The sequence below is a fragment of the Takifugu rubripes genome, chromosome 5, assembly GCF_901000725.2.
Source record: "Takifugu rubripes chromosome 5, fTakRub1.2, whole genome shotgun sequence".
In the NCBI taxonomy this organism is placed as follows: Eukaryota; Metazoa; Chordata; class Actinopteri; order Tetraodontiformes; family Tetraodontidae; genus Takifugu; species Takifugu rubripes.
The window spans coordinates 6,729,350-6,752,138 of record NC_042289.1 but is presented as its reverse complement, the minus strand read 5'-3'; the positions used below and the strand labels follow the sequence as shown (position 1 = coordinate 6,752,138).

General features: G+C 41.1%; 3 protein-coding genes and 1 long non-coding RNA gene across 6 annotated transcripts; 1 reads left to right on the top strand and 3 right to left on the bottom strand.

The window, feature by feature from the left end:
* Nucleotides 1-488: 488 nt before the first annotated feature.
* LOC101076324 (interferon-induced protein 44-like) lies at nucleotides 489-4,409 on the bottom strand. Its single transcript, XM_029836877.1, has 8 exons — nucleotides 4,376-4,409; nucleotides 3,131-3,148; nucleotides 2,910-2,940; nucleotides 2,620-2,821; nucleotides 1,889-2,038; nucleotides 1,494-1,665; nucleotides 1,013-1,113; nucleotides 489-928 (listed from the first exon to the last, which is right to left on the bottom strand). The coding sequence occupies exons 2-8, from the start codon at nucleotides 3,138-3,140 to the stop codon at nucleotides 755-757; spliced, it is 840 nt and encodes a 279-aa protein (XP_029692737.1). The 5' UTR covers nucleotides 3,141-3,148; nucleotides 4,376-4,409; the 3' UTR covers nucleotides 489-754.
* Nucleotides 4,410-5,912: 1,503 nt separating this feature from the next.
* Nucleotides 5,913-12,674, bottom strand: LOC101072438 (interferon-induced protein 44-like). 2 transcript variants are annotated; one of them, XM_029836873.1, is made up of 15 exons: nucleotides 12,556-12,671; nucleotides 11,891-11,908; nucleotides 11,707-11,740; nucleotides 11,417-11,618; nucleotides 10,732-10,881; nucleotides 10,470-10,641; nucleotides 9,983-10,083; nucleotides 9,720-9,882; nucleotides 9,399-9,416; nucleotides 9,176-9,206; nucleotides 8,886-9,087; nucleotides 8,201-8,350; nucleotides 7,921-8,089; nucleotides 7,434-7,534; nucleotides 6,911-7,350 (listed from the first exon to the last, which is right to left on the bottom strand). In XM_029836873.1, the coding sequence occupies exons 2-15, from the start codon at nucleotides 11,898-11,900 to the stop codon at nucleotides 7,177-7,179; spliced, it is 1,677 nt and encodes a 558-aa protein (XP_029692733.1). In that variant the 5' UTR covers nucleotides 11,901-11,908; nucleotides 12,556-12,671; the 3' UTR covers nucleotides 6,911-7,176. The 2 variants fall into 2 exon arrangements, with proteins under 2 accessions (XP_029692734.1, XP_029692733.1); XM_029836874.1 differs by lacking the exons at nucleotides 6,911-7,350; nucleotides 7,434-7,534 and adding an exon at nucleotides 5,913-6,152 and having other exon boundaries at nucleotides 12,556-12,674.
* Nucleotides 8,899-20,942, top strand: LOC115250014 (uncharacterized). Of its 2 annotated transcripts, none has more exons than XR_003888593.1 (3): nucleotides 8,899-9,050; nucleotides 20,271-20,409; nucleotides 20,485-20,942. It is a non-coding gene; the product is annotated as an uncharacterized lncRNA (long non-coding RNA). The 2 variants fall into 2 exon arrangements; XR_003888592.1 differs by lacking the exon at nucleotides 8,899-9,050 and adding an exon at nucleotides 11,727-11,784.
* On the bottom strand, nucleotides 17,512-19,922 carry LOC101065512 (interferon-induced protein 44-like). Its single transcript, XM_029836876.1, has 7 exons — nucleotides 19,898-19,922; nucleotides 19,677-19,707; nucleotides 19,387-19,588; nucleotides 18,669-18,818; nucleotides 18,317-18,488; nucleotides 18,023-18,123; nucleotides 17,512-17,938 (listed from the first exon to the last, which is right to left on the bottom strand). The coding sequence occupies exons 1-7, from the start codon at nucleotides 19,905-19,907 to the stop codon at nucleotides 17,765-17,767; spliced, it is 840 nt and encodes a 279-aa protein (XP_029692736.1). The 5' UTR covers nucleotides 19,908-19,922; the 3' UTR covers nucleotides 17,512-17,764.
* Nucleotides 20,943-22,789: the final 1,847 nt, after the last annotated feature.

Below are 22,789 nucleotides of genomic sequence, written 5' to 3'. Positions count from 1 at the left end.
CCAATATCAGAAGAAGTCCAGGTTATCCTTGTTGAAAAGCTTCTCTGTTGGAGTGAGCCAGATTCTTTACAAGGAGGTAAATGTCCAACTCAAACTGCATACTTTTGTAATTGATGAGACAGTTTTCCCAGTGAACAGACTGTTGGTGGATCAACACTGTATTTGAGGCTTGACACTGTCAAGGTTCATTGTTGTACATCATCTCCTTCTCTCCTGCTGCTGTCACTCTCACCTTACTTTCTCCTCCTTTTCTCAACCAGCCATCAGCGGGAGGGTCTCCTCATATGACCCTGGACCTGCTTAAGGTATTTTCCTCTTAAAAGGGAATTTACTCCATCCCACCGTTATTTGTCTCGGGGTCATGCTTATCAAGAGAAACTGATAGCATCATAATATCTCTAAAACATGCTTGCAAACACCCCTTGTATGCACGGATGAGCCTGGTGAAAAACACTGTATGTGGAATCTAAATTAAACATCGAAGAAAGTGGAGAAGTTTGGGCCTGGAGCCTCAAAAAGCTTTTATTTTCTTACCATAGCCAAATGATACAAAAGAAAAATCAATCCAGTACACTCAAGATTTAAACATGCTGTTAATTGCATATATTGTTTCTTAGATAATACGTTATTGCAAAAAGATTTTTAGCCTTCATTTCAGTCACTTCATAATGTTCTTTTTATTTATGCAATGTGACTTTGTATTAATTGTACCATAAAAATATTAATGTCAGGGTTTTGATTAGTTTAAATGATGTTACATGTTATTTTGTTGGTCATTGAGGAACCTTTCTCCAAAGCTGATGATCTGTCTCAGTGCACAGAGAATTGGTGCATCAACATTATCTTTGATGTTGGGTACTACGTCATAGTTCTTCACCAGAAAGATGCAGTTGAGTGGAATCCCCACGGTGACACACAATTCATCAACCTGAAGTGCAAATATTACATTTCAAACATGTCATCTAACATCATAAACAACCAAAGATAGTCCAGAAATCATCAATTAAATCACCTTTTGCTTCAGGTATTTGCTCTTGTAAAGATTTTCCACATTCTCGTTCACAGTTGAACAGGCTTTGTCACCTTTAGTGATAATGGCCAGCTGTGGGATTTCTGAACAAAACACACAAACTGAGTCAGAACCTGAACTTGTTTGGACTCAGAACCCACCAGGATAACAGACAGACAGCTGGCCTAACCGAGCTGAGGAGAATATTGTCCACCAGGGGGAACTACTAAAACACAATCACAACATTCAATTAAAGGCTGATCCATCAGTACAAACCACATTAGAGGCTAAGACAGAATCTCTATATGGGCCTGAAGTGTGTTGTTCAACACTGAGTCTGTGGATTATTAATCCAGAGCATTTCTAGCTCTGAATAGCCAACATGGACTTACAAGTGTCAGACCAGTCAGGGTCATTACTGAGGTCATGAATGATCACATTTCCTCTGGTAAAAAGGAAATCTGAACACCACAATAAGACTCACCCATGTCACTGGCAGCTCTTCTGATCTTTCTCATCTTATTCACCATTTCATCTGTTATTATAACTGCACCATCAGCAGGAATGACAGAAACCAGGACGTGGACTCGGTCTTGCAGAGTGGGGGAGGGGTTGTAACCTTCATCACCTTCTTTCAGAGGAGATGATGGATTGAACTGGAAAATAACACAATTACTTCTTTTCTTCTCATAAACAATGCTGTGTGACCAGGAAAACATTTGAATGTTCTGTTATTCTTGAGCACAGAAGGATGAAGAGAACCTAAATGTCATCAGTAGTTCACTACAAAATGTACCTGATGCACTTTGGTGAGTTTCAGTGATGTAAATACAACTGATATATGAAAGATGACTGACATAAAATATGAAGTGATTGTACCTCATAACCATCTCTCACGTGTCCTTTTAGGGCCAGGATGACGTCATCAACATGAACTCCTCTGTTTTCCTCAAGGCCGACGATGTCATTAAAAGAGACGCAATAATGGCTGTTTGGATCAGATTGTCGAGTGATTTTGTAGTTTTTATACTGTAAAAAAGAATCTCCAGTTAACGTTGCTATTATATCAAACATGAACACACACAAACTCTGAGATTCTGTCAGTGTGTCTTTGTTGTCTTGTCTCTCCTCCTGTTTTGTCTGTTTCTCATCTCTCCTTCTGGGTCTAATTGTCTCCTGTGTTCTAGTTGGACTCCATTGCCTGAAATTTTGGACAGCAAATCCTTTTAAACATTTCCATTTTGATTGTATCTTTATTGTAATTCTCATATCAAAATCTCCCTTTTGATGATCTTACCTTTGGTTATGCATCAGAACACAAGCACAAAAGTCAGAGACACACAAAAAGATTAATATTCATTGTTTACAGATGAAAATTTTAGACCACGTCTCAGTTGTTGAGTGTTGAGTGTTGCCCATATTTTTCATTATACACGTTATATTACTGACTATCATCCTGACACACTTATGAACATGTTTTTAAAATTTAAACTCCATTGTAAACAAAACATGGAAAATATTCTGCATTTTGGGGTGAAAGAGATTCAGTGTTTTGTAAAAATTCTGTTAGATTGTTAAAGTTAGTTCAAGTCATTCTTTAATCTTCTTACTTTCTTGGTGAAGCTGCCTTCAGACAGATTTCCATCTGCGAGAGCTCGGCCAGTGATTTCACGTTGTAAAACAGTTTCAACAGAGTTGATGAAACCGGACTTTCCAGCACCAACTGGTCCATGCAGCAAAACTCTGAGATGTTGGACGTCAGCGTTTCTGGGTTGGTACTTTTTCACATAGTCCAGATTTCCTCTGTTGTTCCTGCATTTGATACAAATTTTTATTTGAGCTTCTTAAAAACAGTCAGTTTAACTGAGAAACTGCATCAACACTCAGATTTGTTACTCACGCTGGCATTTCCCTCCATGGCTGAGAAATTGCTAAAAAGATAAAATATGTTAATCAAATTGGGACAAATGTCAGACAACCAGCAAATTTGTATTTGAAGGTTTTGGGTTAAATATTGTGTCCAGTTTTTCTGGTTTTATTTTCAATATTGTTTTGCTAAACATTAAATACCATCCATTTATTGTTCAATTGCTCATTTTACAAAAATTGAATTGGACTTACTGCTCCCCATCAGTGCCCCTGTAAAGTGGGAGAATGTATGAATTCACTAAAGTGGTGGAAGAGACATGCACTAATTATCTGCTCTTCAAGCAAAATTCTATAGTATAAATGTGTTAGTGATCAGCTAATTAACTTGAAAACGTACAAAAACATAAATACAGAACGTGTCAAAGACCTTCAAAGCTGTGGAGAAGTTTACATCAAAAATTACAATTGACTGTATTGTAATAATTAACATCTCTTTAAATTGTTGGTAAAAGAGAAATTTGACAAAGACATCATGGAACATTTTCACATTTTTTCAAAAACAATTTTTGTTCCCTTTAATAGTGATTTGGTTGTCATGATCCAGTTTTTTACGTCCGTTTTGCAGTTGCTGTTTGTTTCCACCAGGCGGCGTGGCAGTCCTGTTTCCCCAGCTCATGCTGGCTGCTGCCTCAACTTCAGCTGATCAGTTTGATTGGAAGTCTAAGCGTCCAAAACCAGTAGACCAGTGTCAGATCGTGCTGTCGGTAACTGAGAATTCATAGACTTTGCAACTTCCCTATTCCTGTTTGGATGAACCTGGTGTCTTTACTCCTTCCGAGGTCTCAAACTCAAAAACCGACGAGCAACGTTCCGTGTTGGGTTTCTCCGCACGATTCACCGCGGCGCGTTTGGGTATCACTTGCCCTCTGTAAATATTGTTAATAAACGTTTCAATTTGAGATTTTCCCAAGCCCCGTCTGTATTCTGGGTTCCGCCCAAGTCTAAGAAAAATTTTTCTACCGCTATTTTTTAAAATCACACCTGCATTTACATAGATTTTAAAATGACAATGTCTTAAAAATAAATAAAAGTATAAAGTGAAGTTAAACTCTGACCTAGTTCAAAGGTCAGTATTGTGCGCATTAAGGAACCTTTGCACTTGTGGAGAATAAACTAGCGGGAAGTGAAGCTGGTGAGTGGAGTGCAATTTTCAGTAGGAGTGATTATCTGAACAATTTCTGAGATTAATAATAATAAAGTGTTGAATATTGATCTTTTCTGTTACCCACTCTAAGTTATTGATACACACACACACACACACACACACACACACACACACACACACACACACAATTTGTTATTTTAGAGGAGTGTGTCAAGCAGTAGCCCTTCACACGACTCGGTACCCATGACGTAGCTCTTGGTTTCAAAAAGGTTGGTGACCCCTGCAATAGACTATAGCAAAAACGTCTAAAAAGAAACACTGGACCAGCTTACCTTTGCTTCTCTGCTCTTGTAAAGAATGACTGAGGCGCCCAGTGATTACGATGCTTAGATTGGCTTCAGAGAACTTTTCTTTCACTTTCTGTTATTTGCTCCAATGAAAGACTTGCAGAAAGATACGCTCATTCTTTTTGGGAAAAATATGTAATGCTGTACATTGAATGTGCCACACGAATCAGTGATAAATGACACACATCTGGATCCGTTTTCAGTGGATTTAAAAAATCCACAAAATAACCCCGTAGATCTACACACAGAGACTGACAGTATAAAAAAAGACCCACAACACTTTTTTTAAAAACTTGGTGCAGTTAGAAAGTAGCAGTTTCTAACTGCAATCACTTTAACTTGCAATCTTTTATTGTTGCAATCAAAATTTAAATTTGGAAGCAAAACAGCATCAGAGTGCGTTCAGTACTAGAATGGTAATCCTGAAAGGCTCGAGTTCATTGACTTGTCCCCTCACAGACAGATGAAACAAATTGCAATTCCAGCTTAGAAGATATAACTTTCTGTTATTTACTATTATATATTTTGGTGAAATTAGCCTTACGGGCGTTAAAACTAGCCCCAAGACAAAATACTATGGACAGAGTGTTACTGACCATAGAATGACATACGCACAAGAGCTTACAACAAAAAGATTTCGGAGCATTAATTTACAACTGAGCAAAACTAAATATTTTGCATTGAAATATTTCATTCGTTGCCTAAATATCTTTCTGCATGATGTTATAATATTCACACTCCCTTCATGGGAATTTACAACGGTTGCATGTAAAAACTAGACAGCATAGTTTATGGTGCTGATAAGTTCATCTGCAAGAAGAATGTGAACTTTGACCTGGCTATCTGGGAAACGGTTAAAAACAACGGAGAACAAGGACTGTGTCAGCATCCAATGGAACTGGAAGCAGAAGACGAGTCATCCAATCAGGGGACAACATTGGCCTGGATTAGCATCAATGATTTGCCAATTTGTTTCTATAAAAGACTGGGTCGAGGGATGGTTTGGTTGTAGGGCTTTGAACTGGCCCGGTGCGCCGTAATATTTGTATGTTGAATTGATTCTATTTGCTAAATACATTTTGAAATTGGCATTTTTCTCCTTAGAGTCTTCATTCAGAGAACGCACGGATCAACAGTGACACACTCGAGAATATTGCGATGCAACAATAGAGAATAAAGAACTGGTCTCAGCACAAGCCAAAGAATCGATGAAGTGGCAACACAATACAGGAAAGAGGTATGGATGAATTATTGGACGAATACAGGTTCGGGAATTGGGACAACGGGCAACATTGAAATTCTCTAGCCTTAACAGTCAAGTCCAAAATGGATTTCAGACAAAGCAAAGATGAAGGTTGTGGGATTGCTAATTCAGTCCATTCTCCGAGAACAATTAAGATCAGGTTTTCATTGGTTCAAATTATTTTACATGTTTATTTCCACATCATAGATGAAGTCGTCTCCAAAACTGATGATCTGACTCAGTGCACAGAGACTTGGTGCATCAACATCATCTTGCTGGTTTCTATAGAATAGTTCTTCACCAGAAAGACACAGTTGGAGGGAATCCCCAGCCTGACACACAATCCATCAACCTAAAGTGCAAACATATAGTTTACACTTCAAACAACATGTCATAGCAACAGTAACAACATGATGATCCATTGCTTCAGGTATTTGCTCTTGTAAAGATTTTCCACATTGTCTTTCACAGCTGGACAGGCTTTGTCACCTTTAGTGATAATGGCCAGCTGTGGGATTCCTGAACAAAACACAAACTGAATCAGAATATGAACTTCTCCTCTCTCTCTACCCAGCCCCCCATCAGCAGGAGGGTTCCCTGATATGAGCCTGGTCCTGCTCAAGGTTTCTTCCTGTTAAAGGGGAGTTTTTCCTTGCCACTGTTGCTTGTTGGGGGTCAGACCCTGGGATTCTGTAAAGCACCTAGAAACAATTTTGATTGGAACAGACTTTGATTCATTTGATTGTCACTATATTGATTGATTACGGTATCTATGAGTGCTCTGCATATCCAATATCAGAAGAAGTCCAGGTTATCCTTGTTGAAAAGCTTCTCTGTTGGAGTGAGCCAGGTTCTTTACAAGGAGGTAAATGTCCAACTCAAACTGCATACTTTTGTAATCGATGAGACAGTTTTCCCAGTGAACAGACTGTTGGTGGATCAACACTGTATTTGAGGCTTGACACTGTCAAGGTTGATTGTTGTACATCATCTCCTTCTCTCCTGCTGCTGTCACTCTCACTTTACTTTCTCCTCCTTTTCTCAACCAGCCATCAGCGGGAGGGTCTCCTCATATGACCCTGGACCTGCTTAAGGTATTTTCCTCTTAAAAGGGAATTTACTCCATCCCACCGTTATTTGTCTCGGGGTCATGCTTATCGAGAGAAACTGATAGCATCATAATATCTCTAAAACATGCTTGCAAACACCCCTTGTATGCACGGATGAGCCTGGTGAAAGACACTGTATGTGGAATCTAAATTAAACATCGAAGAAAGTGGAGAAGCTTGGGCCTGGAGCCTCAAAAAGCTTTTATTTTCTTACCATTGCCAAATGATACAAAAGAAAAATCAATCCAGTACACTCAAGATTTAAACATGCTGTTAATTACATATATTGTTTCTTAGATAATACGTTATTGCAAAAACATTTTTAGCCTTCATTTCAATCACTTCATAATGTTCTTTTTATTTATGCAATGTGACTTTGCAATAATTGTACCATAAAAATATTAATGTCAGGGTTTTGATTAGTTTAAATGATGTTACATGTTATTTTGTTGGTCATTGAGGAACCTTTCTCCAAAGCTGATGATCTGTCTCAGTGCACAGAGAATTGGTGCATCAACATTATCTTTGATGTTGGGTACTACGTCATAGTTCTTCACCAGAAAGATGCAGTTGAGTGGAATCCCCAGAGTGACACACAATCCATCAACCTGAAGTGCAAATATTACATTCAAACATGTCATCTAACATCATAAACAACCAAAGATTGTCCAGAAATCATCAATTAAATCACCTTTTGCTTCAGGTATTTGCTCTTGTAAAGATTTTCCACATTCTCGTTCACAGCTGGACAGGCTTTGTCACCTTTAGTGATAATGGCCAGCTGTGGGATTCCTGAACAAAACACACAAACTGAATCAGAACCTGAACTTGTTTGGACTCAGAACCCACCAGGATAACAGGCAGACAGCTGGGCCTAACCGAGCTGAGGAGAATATTGTCCACCAGGGGGAGCTACTAAAACACAATCACAACATTCAATTAAAGGCTGATCCATCAGTACAAACCACATTAGAGGCTAAGACAGAATCTCTATATGGGCCTGAAGTGTGTTGTTCAACACTGAGTCTGTGGATTATTAATCCAGAGCATTTCTAGCTCTGAATAGCCAACATGGATTTACAGGTGTCAGACCAGTCAGGGTCATTACCGAGGTCATAAATGATCACATTTCCTCTGGTAAAAAGGAAATCTGAAATGAACACCACACTGAGACTCACCCATGTCACTTGCAGCTCTTCTGATCCTTCTCATCTTCTTCACCATAACATCACTTAATATAACTGCACCATCAGCAGGAATGACAGAAACCAGGACGTGGACTCGGTCTCGCAGAGTGGGGGAGGGGTTGTAACCTTCATCACCTTCTTTCAGAGATGATGGATTGAACTGGAAAATAACACAGCAATATTAACAATTTTGTTTAATAAAATGTGTGTTTTTCAGAGAAAACATATCCAGCTCTAAAATGTTCAGATATCAAATATGAGGTGTTTGTACCTCATAACCATCTCTCACGTGTCCTTTTAGGGCCAGGATGATGTCATCAACATGAGCTCCTCTACTTTCCTCAAGGCCGACGATGTCATTAAAAGAGACGCAATAATGGCTGTTTGGATCTGACTGTCGAGTGAATCTGTAGTTTTTGTACTGTAAAAAAGAATCTCCCGTTAATGTTATTTTATCAAACTGGATCACACAGATCAACTTGTCCCTCATCTTTTCTGGGGTTTCAGGCTAAATTACAGACTCAGCAGGGACAGAGAAATCTGTTGTCTCTTTCACGGACGAGACAGTAAAATGATGTTCTTCTTTTCTAACAGCCCTGCTTTGGAGTTGTTGCAGCTTGTTCTCACACACCAGCGGAGCTGAAGCACAATTCTTTTCTCATCTGTTGGGAGCCTGAATGTTGTTCACACAGGAGAACGTTTCAAACCAAAGTGGTTTCCAGAGGAAGAGTGTGAGTCTTTCCTTCAGAAAGCAACAATCCTGAGTTCGTGTCTTCATTTAAGTTTCCAGTCTTGGCCTTGATTTTAGCTGATGTTCTCAACTGATCTTTCTCAATAAACTTCAATGAAAAGAATTGCTGTAATCTGTAGATTTGTATTTTATCTGTTTCATTCACGTCCAATTTGAAACTGTTAAATTGTTAAAGCTTATAGTTGTTTTTCTTTAATCTTCTTACTTTCTTGGTAAAGGTGCCTTCAGAAAGATTTCCATCTGCGAGAGCTCGGCCAGTGATTTCACCTTGTAAAACAGTGTCAACAGAGTTGATGAAACCGGACTTTCCAGCACCAACTGGTCCATGCAGCAAAACTCTGAGATGTTGGACGTCAGCGTTTCTGGGTTGGTAAGTTTTGACAAAGTCCAGATTTTCTCTGTTGTTCCTGCATTTGATACAAATTTTTATTTGAGCTTCTTAAAAACAGTCAGTTTAACTGTGAAACTGCATCAACACTCAGATTTGCTACTCACGCTGGCATTTCCCTCCATGGCTGAGAAATTGCTAAAAAGATAAAATATGTTAACGAACATTGAGACAAACCTGTTTGAAACATCAAATAAAAATGCATTTTTAGGTTTTGGGGTAAACCAGATGTGCAGTTTTATTATTTATTTCATCATTATTTTGATAATCATCAAATATTGTCCATTTATTATTTTATTGCTCATTGTGGTAAATTTGAAATAGACTTACTTTGTCCAATCACTGCTCCTGTAAAGAGAGAATTTATTGATTTATTAAATTGGTGAGAGACATGTGCAAAGATAATCTGCTCTTTTACTAAATTCTGTACTTTAAAGTGTTAAAATTACCTGCTGACTGATTTGTGAAGATATAAATATAGGATGTGATTATAATTGCATGCATTTTTGATTAATAGGGGTTTCAAAAAAAACCTAGTGATTAACTTTCATTTCAATTTTTTATTAATTTTGTTTTTGTTTTTCTACTCATGCTTCACAATAATTTCAACAAGACCTCAGTTCAGGTATTGATGAGTTCAAATTAATTTACGTGTTTTATCATTGAGAAAGTTGTCTCCAACGCTGATGATCTGTCTCAGTGCACAGAGAATTGGTGCATCAACATCATCTTTGAGGCTGGTTTCTTTATCATAGTTCTTCACCAGAAAGACACAGTTGGATGGAAACCCCAGCCTGACACACAATCCATCAAACTAAAGTGCAAAAAAATAGTTTTCACTTCAAACAACATGTCATAGCAACAGTAACATCATGATGATCCATAGAAAACACGGAAATCATCAATTAAATCACCTTTTGCTTCAGGTTTTTGCTCTTGTAAAGATTTTCCACATTGTCTTTCACAGCAGGACAGGCTTTGTCACCTTTAGTGATAATGGCCAGCTCTGGGATTCCTGAACAAAACACACAAACTGAATCAGAACCTGAACTTGTTTGGACTCAGAACCCACCAGGATAACAGGCAGACAGCTGGGCCTAACCGAGCTGAGGAGAATATTGTCCACCAGGGGGAGCTACTAAAACACAATCACAACATTCAATTAAAGGCTGATCCATCAGTACAAACCACATTAGAGGCTAAAACAGAATCTCTATATGGGCCTGAAGTGTGTTGTTCAACACTGAGTCTGTGGATTATTAATCCAGAGCATTTCTAGCTCTGAATAGCCAACATGGACTTACAGGTGTCAGACCAGTCAGGGTCATTACTGAGGTCATGAATGATCACATTTGAACTGGTAAAAAGGAAATCTGAAATGAACACCACAATAAGACTCACCCATGTCACTGGCAGCTCTTCTGATCTTTCTCATCTTATTCACCATAACATCACTTAACATAACTGTACCATCAGCAGAAACGACAGAAACCAGGACGTGGACTCGGTCTTGCAGAGTGGGGGAGGGGTTGTAACCTTCATCACCTTCTTTCAGAGGAGATGATGGACTGAACTGGAAAATAACACAATTACTTACTGTGTTTTTAAGAGAAAACATATTCAGCTCTAAAATGTTCAGATATCAAATATGAGGTGATTGTACCTCATAACCATCTCTCACGTGTCCTTTTAGGGCCAGGATGATGTCATCAACATGAGCTCCTCTACCTTCCTCAAGGCCGACGATGTCATTAATAGAGATGCAATAATGGCTGTTTGGATCTGACTGTCGAGTGAATCTGTAGTTTTCGTACTATAAAAAAGAATCTCCAGTTAATGTTATTGTATCAAACTGGATCACACAGATCAACTTGTCCCTCATCTTTTCTGGGGTTTCAGGCTAAATTACAGACTCAGCAGTGACAGAGAAATCTGTTGTCTCTTTCACGGACGAGACAGTAAAATGAAGTTCTTCTTTTCTAACAGCCCTGCTTTGGAGTTGTTGCAGCTTGTTCTCACACACCAGCGGAGCTGAAGCACAATTCTTTTCTCATCTGTTGGGAGCCTGAATGTTGTTCACACAGGAGAACGTTTCAAACCAAAGTGGTTTCCAGAGGAAGAGTGTGAGTCTTTCCTTCAGAAAGCAACAATCCTGAGTTTGTGTCTTCATTTAAGTTTCCAGTCTTGGCCTTGATTTTAGCTGATGTTCTCAACTGATCTTTCTCAATAAACTTAAATGAAAAGAATTGTTGTAATCAGTAGATTTGTATTTTATCTGTTTCCTTCATTTTCTATTTGAAACTGTTAAATTGATAAAGCTTATCGTAGTCATTCTTTGATCTTCTTACTTTCTTGGTGAAGCTGCCTTCAACCAGATTTCCATCTGCGAGAGCTCGGCCAGTGATTTTACGTCGTAAAACAGTGTCAACAGAATTGATGAAACTGGACTTTCCAGCACCAACTGGTCCATGCACCAAAACTCTGAGATGTTGGACGTCAGTGTTTTTAGGTTCATAATGTTTGACAAAGCTGAGATTTTCTCTGTTGTTCCTGCATTTGATACAAATTTTTATTTGAGCTTCTTAAAAACAGTCAGTTTAACTGTGAAACTGCATCAACACTCAGATTTGCTACTCACGTTGGCATTTCCCTCCATGGCGAAGTGACCAAACCTGTTTGTTTAAACGAACATCAGGCAAAATTTTATTTGTGGTCGGTGAGTTAAATCTTATGTGTAGTTTTCCGTGATTGTTTTGCTAAACATCAAACAATATCCAGTTAATATTCTCTCTTTTGGGCTTTCTATTTGGAAATAGACTTACTTTGTCCCATCACGGCACCTGTAAATTGAGAGACTATATTAAGTGGTTGAACGACATGCACAAATAATCTGCTCCTTTCTGCTTTTTAATTGTGTTTAAAAAATCAGTTGATTAATTTGCAGAAGGTATGGGTAAAGAAAAATCACTTCATCGACCTATAAATGCTTTGCTATCAACTTTTAAACCTCCAAATCGATCTTTTAGTACAACTTATTTTTGTTTTATTGTGTGGTGCAGAGAAGCAGCCTTGGTATCAACAAAGCTAGTCTTGCGTGATGTAAGATGTCTTGAATGTCGATTTTTGATGTTGTTGTTGTTTGTTTTTTCCAGCTTGTGCTTTTCCTCGTGTTTGTTAAATTCAATTTACGTCCCGACATCAGCTTTTGAAGTCGCTGACGATGCCTTCAGCGACGTATTCGAGCGAGACTCGCTGGGCGAATACCGCGCTGATCTCTGCACCAAAGATGAAAAAACAAATTATATCAAAAGACCGATTTTTAGCGAACCATTTATTCGGATTGTGGTGAACCGTTTTTTGGTAACCCAGTTCTAATTTTTTTTAAAAAGTTTTCCAAACACCTAAAAGCCTTTGGAAAAGATTAGATCAACATTTTGGTGACCTTTGTCCATACACGTTGTCTAAAAAGAAAAACTAGAGCCCTTACCTTTATTCCTTTGTAAAGGGCGACTGATCCACACAACGATTTTAACGGTACAACTCGGTGAAATTTTGCTTTCACTTTTGATTCCTTTTCAGAATTTTGTGAGGCAGGAAGTTTTTTTTTTTTTTGCAAGTTGAAGACAATATTGTGGCGAGCTCGGGTTCCGGAAGAACTCAGACACAGACTTCTGCCAGCTTATTCTGCTATTCAATAGCAGAAAGAGCCACTTTATTAAACACACCCAGAAAACACACGAACAAAGGGAAGTCTTCAATGACACACATAACTTCGCTTATGGTGTCCAAGTGCAAACAATAATTAAAACAGTAATTAAACACATTAACGACCAGAACTCAATAAATAGAACATTAACATTGAAAGTCACAAAGGAGAACATTTAAAACAAATAAAAACAGGGTTAACACAAACCTGAACCCACAGAACACACTGCTACAAAGCATGCTGGGAATTGCCCACTCTGACCCTCCCCAACACGCTACACTGCCCCCACCTAGGTGGTTAGCTGTCCCCAGCAACCCATGACAAAGTCCCTGAGGTGGTGAGGGAGCCGGCGCTGTCGCCGTGTGTTCTCGGAAAGCCCAGTGGTGGTTCCAGGAGGTGGAGTGGGCGAGTGAGTGGGCTGGTCCTCAGACCCCAGATTGGGCCAAATGGCGATAGGGTGCGAGCCTGTCACGGTGGAGCACCACCACATAGTTCCTTTTGACTAGCCGCACCCGGTACACCACATCTGACAGTCTCTCGAGCACCGTACAAGGTCCCACCCACTGGCCCATCATTTTAGGGGAAAGGCCCTTCTTCCTCTCAGGGCTGTATACCCATACCTGCTCCCCAGGGGCAAGGTCTTGTCCTCTACAATGAGATGGTCAGGATTGCAAGCTGGGTGGCCAGGGTGTGGTTGAAGCGTTCGACCAGTCCATCGCTCTGGGGATGTAATGGTGTGGTCCGGGTCTTCTTGATGCCGAGCCTCCGGCAGACCTCACTGAACACTTTTGCTTCAAAGTTGCGACCCTGGTCACTGTGCAGTTCCTCTGGCACACCAAAGCGGCAGAACATCTCATTGACCAGGTGCTCAGCGGTGGTGGATGCGCTCTGATCAGGAACGGCATACGCCTCAGGCCACTTGGTAAAGTAGTCCATGGCCACAAGGACATAGCGGTTCCCTTGGTCAGTGGTAGGAAAGGGGCCCAGGATGTCTACACCCACACACTCCATTGGGGCCCCCACCTGGTACTGCTGCAGGGGAGCGTGCGAACGCCGAGTCGGTCCCTTCTGGACAGTGCAAGGGTCACACCGATGAACGTAGAGCTCTACGTCCTGACGACACCCCGGCCAGTAGAAGCGTGACCTAAGCCGGTGTAGAGTCTTGGTTACTCCAAAGTGAGCTGCCCCCACTGAGCCATGGACAAGCTGAAGGACCCTGGGGCGTAGTTGGCGGGGGACCAGGAGCTGGAAGATATCTCGGTGGCCCCCAGGGGTCTGCCAACGACGATGGAGGAGGCCATCACGAATGATGAGGCTGGTCCACTGGGAATAGAGAGCCTTGGTCTCAGGGTCCAGTGCTGACACTATATTCCATGCTGGCCGTTGGCCGGTCTCTATCAATCTTGGACCCGAGAGAGGACAGGGTCTTGGCTCTGGTCAAGCTGGAGCTGCTGGAGATCGACGGTTTCCAAACCATCATTGACAGCTGTTGTTTGGGCTGAGACCTGGGGCCCACTCTCGTCATCCAAGGGGAGGGGTTGCAGGGCGGATACCGGTGGGTTCGCGGTACCTCGGTCCTCCACACGCTGGCAGTACCAACACTGTTCCATTTCACAAGGGCGTCGGGACAAAGCATCTGCATTGGCATGATGACAGCCAGGCCGGTGGCGGATTTCGAAGTCGTAATCCTGTAGCGTCTCTAACCATCGTGCAAGCTGTCCCTCTGGCTCCTTAAAGTTTAATAGCCATGTGAGAGAGGCATGATCGGTGCGCAGGAGAAATCTTCTCCCGTAAAGGTATGGCCTGAAGTGACGGAGCCCGAGGACGACAGCCAGCAGTTCTCGATGAGTGACACAATAATTCCTCTCTGGTTGGTTGAGGGAGCGACTGTAGTACGCGATGACCTGCTCACCATTCTCTCCCTCCTGGGACAGCACGGCTCCAAGTCCCACATTGCTGGCGTCGGTATCCACAATGAATGGTAGTTGGGGATCTGGATAGGACAATACGGGGGCCCCAACAAGTGCTGAGCGGAGCTGCTCGAAGGCGTCAGCACAGTCCTCACTCCACTGAAAGACTTGGCCTTTCTGGGTCAGCCGATGTAGTGGGCTGGCAATGGTGGCGAAGTCCTTGACGAACCGTCGATAGTAGGAGGCCAGACCCAGGAAGCTCCGCAGTTGTCCAACATTTTGGGGGACAGGCAAGTCTCTCACAGCGGCTACCTTAGCAGGGTCAGTAGACACTCCTGCTGCACTGACGACATGGCCCAAGAAGGATGTCTCTCGTCGGAAAAGGTGACACTTCTTAGGATGGAGACGCAGCCCAGCCCGGCGAATGGCGTGGAAGACCACCTCCAAGTTGGTCACAGCACTCTCGAAATCAGCAGCGTGGGAGAGGAGGTCATCCAAGTAGACGACACAGTGACTTCGAGGAATTCCAGCCAGGACCCTCTCCATAAGGCGCTCGAAGGTGGCCAGAGCATTGCAGAGGCCGAAAGGCATGACTTTAAATTGCCACAGCCCCTGGCCAATGGAAAAGGCGGTCTTTGGGCGTGCATCCGGTGCCAACTCCACCTGCCAATAGCCGCTGCGAAGATCAAGGGAGCTGAACCAGCAGGACCCTGCGATGTAATCAAGGGCATCATCCACACGGGGTAGTGGATAGGAGTCGTTGAGGGTGACATCGTTAAGGTGGCGATAGTCAACACAGAACCGCCAAGTGTCATCTTTTTTCCTTACCAGGACAGCGGGAGATGCCCAAGGGCTACTGGAGGGTTCGATGATGCCTGCACCTACCATCTCTTTGATCTTTTCTTTAGCTGCAGTCTGCTTGGCCAGCGGCAGGCGACGGGGGCGGACACGGATGGGGTGAGCATCACCAGTGTTGATCTCATGTTGTACCAGACTCGTGTGTGTACAGTCCTCATCCCTGGCTGCAAAGATGTCGGCGAACCGCTCCAGCAGCTCCCGAAGCTTGCATGTCTGGTCCGCCTGTAGGCCCTCACAACTTCTCAGGTACAGGTCATCAACAGCTTGCTTAGTCTCACCTGATGGCACTTGGGGTGGCAATGATGATGTGGACGCTCCCTTGACTCTGGCTGGTGGTGGTTGCATGGAGGGGACCCGAGTGCTTGGCTGTGGAGAGGGCGCTTGTCTCAGTCCCTTCTCACAGGTAGGGTGAAGCGTAACGGCCTCAGAACCCAGGTAAAGTGTAGTCCTGGGAAGGTCGACCACAGCCTCCCACTTGGCTAGCAGATCCAGCCGATGATGCAGGGGTCTTGTATGTTGGCCAGCAAGAACTCGTGATCAATTGTGCGATTAGCAACACATACCTGGAGAGATCCTTCGCCCCGCATTCTGGCGCGCTTACCGGTGACTGTGGCTATACAAAGCTTAGTGGGTTTCCAACCCCGCGGTCTCGGGCCCTCTGTACCAGGTAGCGTTCCAGGCCGGACCAGCAAAATGGTGGACCCCGTATCCACCAGGGCTCTGCATGGGGTGTCATTCAGAGTACAGTCCAGGTACATACATAACTTCGCTTATGGTGTCCAAGTGCAAACAATAATTAAAACAGTAATTAAACACATTAACGACCAGAACTCAATAAATAGAACATTAACATTGAAAGTCACAAAGGAGAACATTTAAAACAAATAAAAACAGGGTTAACACAAACCTGAACCCACAGAACACACTGCTACAAAGCATGCTGGGAATTGCCCACTCTGACCCTCCCCAACACGCTACAATATTAAATAAATTAAAAAGAAAAACAAGGTTTCTATAATTGGTTTCCTGATCTTATTTTTATTAGTCAGTTCAAGCTAATTTTAATTTTATGACATATTCAAAATGAAATTAAAACATTTGTTTACTTGGCCCCTGCAAAAGTACACTGGCAAACCCACAAAGTCAACAAGGTCTCTGTGTCCTTTCTCTCAATGTGCCACAACTAAGGTGAGATCAAACTTTTACTCTACATGTTTTCATCAAAATACAGTAATTGTTAAATTAAGTGCTGGATAAGATAGCAAGATAACAACTTTGTAAACACCCTAAAAGGTAAGAAAAACCTATTTGGAAACCAATTTTTCATAGTTAAAAAAAGTAATTTGGAGCACAGAAAAGGAAATAAGGCCTCTGAAAAAGATGGCTCCTTTCTTCAAGTGACTGCAGCTATGAACAGAAACATATTTTACAGAATAGCAAGGACTTATCTATAAGTGCTCTGCATATCCAATATCAAAAGAAGTCCAGGGTATCCTTGTTGAAAAGCTTCTCTGTTGGAGTGAGCCTGGTTCTTTACAAGGAGGTAAATGTCCAACTCAAACTGCATACTTTTGTAATCGATGAGACAGTTTTCCCAGTGAACAGACTGTTGGTGGATCAACACTGTATTTGAGGCTTGACACTGTCAAGGTTGATTGTTGTACATCATCTCCTTCTCTCCTGCTGCTGTCACTCTCACCTTACTTTCTCCTCCTTTTTCCAACCAGCCATCAGCGGGAGGGTCTCCTCATATTACCCTGGACCTGCTTAAGGTATTTTCCTCTTAAAAGGGAATTTACTCCATCCCACCGTTATTTGTCTCGGGGTCATGCTTATCGAGAGAAACTGATAGCATCATAATATCTCTAAAACATGCTTGCAAACACCCCTTGTATGCATGGATGAGCCTGGTGAAAGACACTGTATGTGGAATCTAAATTAAACGTCGAAGAAAGTGGAGAAGATAGGGCCTGGAGCCTCAAAAAGCTTTTATTTTCTTACCATTGCCAAATGATACAAAAAAATAAATCAATCCAGTACACTCAAGATTTAAACATGCTGTTAATTGCATATATTGTTTCTTAGATAATACGTTATTGCAAAAAGATTTTTAGCCTTCATTTCAATCACTTCATAATGTTATTTTTATTCATGCAATGTGACTTTGTATTAATTGTACCATAAAAATATTAATGTCAGGGTTTTGATTAGTTTAAATGATGTTACATGTTATTTTGTTGGTCATTGAGGAACCTTTCTCCAAAGCTGATGATCTGTCTCAGTGCACAGAGAATTGGTGCATCAACATTATCTTTGATGTTGGTTACTGTATCATAGTTCTTCACCAGAAAGATGCAGTTGAGTGGAATCCCCACGGTGACACACAATTCATCAACCTGAAGTGCAAAAATTACATTTCAAACATGTCATCTAACATCATAAACAACCAAAGATAGTCCAGAAATCATCAATTAAATCACCTTTTGCTTCAGGTATTTGCTCTTGTAAAGATTTTCCACCTTGTCTTTCACAGCTGGACAGGCTTTGTCACCTTTAGTGATAATGGCCAGCTGTGGGATTCCTGAACAAAACACAAATGAAGTGTGTTGTTCAACACTGAGTCTGTAGATTATTAATCCAGAGCATTTCTAGCTCTGAATAGCCAACATGGATTTACAGGTGTCAGACCAGTCAGGGTCATTACTGAGGTGATGAATGATCACATTTCCTCTGGTAAAAAGGAAATCTGAAATCAACACCACACTGAGACTCACCCATGTCACTTGCAGCTCTTCTGATCTTTCTCATCTTATTCACCATTTCATCAGTTATCATAACTGCACCATCAGCAGGAATGACAGAAACCAGGACGTGGACTCGGTCTTGCAGATTGGGGGAGGGGTTGTAACCTTCATCACCTTCATTTAGAGGAGATAATGGATTGAACTGGAAAATAACACAATTACTTCTTTTCTTCTCATAAACAATGCTGTGTGACCAGGAAAACATTTGAACCTAAAAGTCATCAGTAGTTCACTACAAAATGTACCTGATGCACTTTGGTGAGTTTCAGTGATACAACTGATATATGAAAGATGACTGATATCAAATATGAGGTGATTGTACCTTATAACCATCTCTCACGTGTCCTTTTAGGGCCAGGATGATGTCATCAACATGAACTCCTCTGTTTTCCTCAAGGCCGACGATGTCATTAAAAGAGACGCAATAATGGCTGTTTGGATCAGACTGTCGAGTGATTTTGTAGTTTTTGTACTGTAAAAAAGAATCTCCAGTTAACGTTGCTATTATATCAAACATGAACACACAAACTCTGAGATCTGTCTGTGTGTCTTTGTTGCTTTGTCTCTTCTCCTGTTTTGTCTGTTTCTCATCTCTCCTGGGTCTAATTGTCTCCTGTGTTCTAGTTGGACTCCATTTCCTGGAATTTTGGACAGCAAATCCTTTTAAACATTTCCATTTTGATTGTATCTTTATCTTACTTCTCATATTGAAATCTCCCTTTTGATGATCTTACCTTTGGTTATGCATCAGAACACAAGCACAAAAGTCAGAGACACACAAAAAGATTAATATTCATTGTTTACAGATGAAAATTTTAGACCACGTCTCAGTTGTTGAGTGTTGCCCATATTTTTCATTATACACGTTATATTACTGACTATCATCCTGACACACTTATGAACATGTTTTTAAAATTTAAACTCCATTGTAAACAAAACATGGAAAATATTCAGTATTTTGGGGTGAAAGAGATTCAGTGTTTTGTAAAAATTCTGTTAGATTGTTAAAGTTAGTTCAAGTCATTCTTTAATCTTCTTACTTTCTTGGTGAAGCTGCCTTCAACCAGATTTCCATCTGTGAGAGCTCGGCCAGTGATTTCACCTTGTAAAACACTGTCAACAGAGTTGATGAAACTGGACTTTCCAGCACCAACTGGTCCATGCAGCAAAACTCTGAGATGTTGGACGTCAACGTTTCTGGGTTGGTACTTTTTCACATAGTCCAGATTTCCTCTGTTGTTCCTGCATTTGATACAAATTTTTATTTGAGCTTCTTAAAAACAGTCAGTTTAACTGAGAAACTGCATCAACACTCAGATTTGTTACTCACTTTGGCATTTCCCTCCATGGCTGAGAAAATGCTAAAAAGATAAAATATGTTAATCAAATTGGGACAAAGGTCAGACAACCAGCAAATTTGTATTTGAAGGTTTTGGGTTAAATATTGTGTCCAGTTTTTCTGGTTTTATTTTCAATATTGTTTTGCTAAACATTAAATACCATCCATTTATTGTTCAATTGCTCATTTTACAAAAATTGAATTGGACTTACTACTCCCCATCACTGCACCTGTAAAGTGGGAGAATGTATGAATTCACTAAAGTGGTGGAAGAGACATGCACTAATTATCTGCTCTTCAAGCAAAATTCTATAGTATAAATGTGTTAGTGATCAGCTAATTAACTTGAAAACGTACAAAAACATAAATACAGAACGTGTCAAAGACCTTCAAAGCTGTGGAGAAGTTTACATCAAAAATTACAATTGAATGTATTGTAATAATTAACATCTCTTTAAATTGTTGGTAAAAGAGAAATTTGACGAAGACATCATGGAACATTTTCACATTTTTTCAAAAACAATTTTTGTTCCCTTTAATAGTGATTTGGTTGTCATGATCTAGTTTTTTATGTCCGTTTTGCAGTTGCTGTTTGCTTCCACCAGGCGGCGTGGCAGTCCTGTTTCCCCAGCTCATGCTGGCTGCTGCCTCAACTTCAGCTGATCAGTTTGATTGGAAGTCTAAGCGTCCAACACCAGTAGACCAGTGTCAGATCGTGCTGTCGGTAACTGAGAGTTCATAGACTTTGCAACTTCCCTGTTCCTGTTTGGATGAACCTGGTGTCTTTACTCCTTCCGAGGTCTCAAACTCAAAAACCGACGAGCAACGTTCCGTGTTGGGTTTCTCCGCACGATTCACCGCGGCGCGTTTGGGTATCACTTGCCCTCTGTAAATATTGTTAATAAACGTTTCAATTTGAGATTTCCCAAGCCCCGTCTGTATTCTGGGTTCCGCCCAAGTGTAACATTGGCATCTGACACCTGGATGTTGGCAGCAGATCCTTTTATGTCCTGTACATTTTGAGGTGCGGCCCCCAAGGATCAGGCATGCCTGACGTCTTTCTATTAGCGCCAATATTAACATCTTTAGCAATGTGAGCTACAGTTGTTTGTTGAATAAAACATTGGTTGAGGCACGACAAGCGGGGTGTAAAGAAAGGCTCCACCGCCTGGTTCTGGTGCACAGGCTCTGCTCTTTTGCTACAATGTGATATTTGGCAATAAATGCCAAACTTCGGAAGCTGTTTACTTATGAATGGGGAGAGGAGGATCAGACTTGCATACTTATTAACCCCTATTAAACATCACGTTTCTGAGTAATGAATTGTCTATGATAAAATACAGAAAGGTTGCAATGATTTGCCTCGTATTTTCTTTTTACACAGATTAACACATTAAAATATTTTTTTATTCCTGAGAATTTAACAGAAAGGCTTTAGCTGAATCTGTACAAATCAAGTGTGGGTGTCAGCGAGAAAAAAAGGTTTGTCGAGTCACAGCTCCGACACGGATTTTCTCTTCCTTCCTGACCCTTTGATAAAAATTGTCTATGATAAAATACAGAAAGGTTGCAATGATTTGCCTCGTATTTTCTTTTTCTTTTTACACAGAACGATAAAGACAGGTTGATCTGAGCTATTAAAGTAAAGCGCAACTCAAAGAGAAACTGGAGCAGACAGTAAATAACTTTCACTTTCAGTTGTGACAAGGCTCTTAAAAGAAGAAACCAAGTTAATCACCTTAGTGGCAGCTGGTGAATATTTTTTATTCCTGAGAACTTAACAGAAAGGCTTAATCTGAATTTGTACAAATCAAGTGTGGGTGTCAGCGAGACAAAAAGGTTTGTCGGGTCACAGCTCCGACACGGATTTTCTCTTCCTTCCTGACCCTTTCATAAAAATTGGGTGGAAGCTCCACCACGCTCATTATTTTCTCCGTCATCCCCACAAGTTCATGTTTAATCCAAGACCGTACAATTCTGCGACGCCACGCTGGTGCCTAATGAATATCAGCACACATTAGTGCATACCGACAGGACTGAATTTGTTAAAAAATAGATTTTAAATTTCCCCTTCTTAACAGAGAAGATGGTGCCCCAGCGCCCTCTGATGGCTGGCCGCCGCTGCATCCATAGTGGAATAGTGTTACTTTGTTACAATAGACTATAGCAAAAACGTCTAAAAAGAAACACTGGACCAGCTTACCTTTGCTTCTCTGCTCTTGTAAAGAATGACTAAGGGTGTCCAGTGATTGTGATGTTTAAATAGGCTTCAGAGAACTTTACTTTCACTTTCTGTTATTTGCTCCAATGAAAGACTTGCGGAAAGATACGCTCATTCTTTTTGGGAAAAATATGTAATGCAGTACAGTGATCCCTCGCTATATCGCGGTTCATCTTTCGCGGCTTCGCTGCTTCGCGGATTTTTTTTGCGAGTCGTTCATTGCAGTTCTCAAATATAATCGAAGGTGGCATATCCGTTTATAAAAATCTTCTTGCTCAGAAAAAGAAAGAGCGCCAACAACTACCCATAACAATGTTCTTCTCTCGGAGAAAGACTCCTGCGCCTCCAGTAGAAACAGACGCTCCAGCGGAGCGGAGTCAGGACGAAGAGGCACAGCTGGGACTGGGAAATACGCCAGTGACAATGTTTCCAACCTTGTATTACTAGATTAAAATTATTGTTTTAAACAAATTTTGGGCTTTAAAACAGGTTTTGATGTTTGGTTTCATTCTACTGTTCAGTATTGCATTGTAAAATAATTTAAAAAAATAAAGTTGCTACTTCGCGGATTTCACTTTTCGCGTGTTACTTTTGGAACGTAACTCCCGCGATAAACGAGGGATCACTGTATATTGAATGTGCCACACGAATCAGTGATAAATGACACCGTTATCAGTAGACTTAAAAAGCCCTGTCGAGCTGATCTACACACAGAGATTGACAGTATAAAAAAAGACTTAAAAAAAACTGCACCATCACCATTTCTATTAAGTACTTTTTCCAATGGGACTTTTCCTTAGTTTAGCCCAGTGCTTCTCAATTATCTTCTGTTACGCCCCCCCTAGGAAGAAGAAAACATTTTGCGCTCTCCCACCCCCACCCC

Bases quoted from the DNA above. Each gene is read 5' to 3' on its own strand.
- LOC101076324 (XM_029836877.1), bottom strand. The intron at 1,114-1,493 runs GTGAGTCTTATT...TGTTTTGTTCAG, and splicing joins AAGAGCTGCCAGTGACATGG to AAATCCCACAGCTGGCCATT. The intron at 929-1,012 runs GTGATTTAATTG...TTTGCACTTCAG, and splicing joins GCAAATACCTGAAGCAAAAG to GTTGATGAATTGTGTGTCAC.
- LOC101072438 (XM_029836873.1), bottom strand. The intron at 11,619-11,706 runs GTGAGTAGCAAA...TATCAAATGCAG, and splicing joins CCATGGAGGGAAATGCCAAC to GAACAACAGAGAAAATCTCA. The intron at 7,535-7,920 runs GTGAGTCTCAGT...TGTTTTGTTCAG, and splicing joins AAGAGCTGCAAGTGACATGG to GAATCCCACAGCTGGCCATT.
- LOC101065512 (XM_029836876.1), bottom strand. The intron at 18,124-18,316 runs GTGAGTCTCAGT...TGTTTTGTTCAG, and splicing joins AAGAGCTGCAAGTGACATGG to GAATCCCACAGCTGGCCATT. The intron at 17,939-18,022 runs GTGATTTAATTG...TTTGCACTTCAG, and splicing joins GCAAATACCTGAAGCAAAAG to GTTGATGAATTGTGTGTCAC.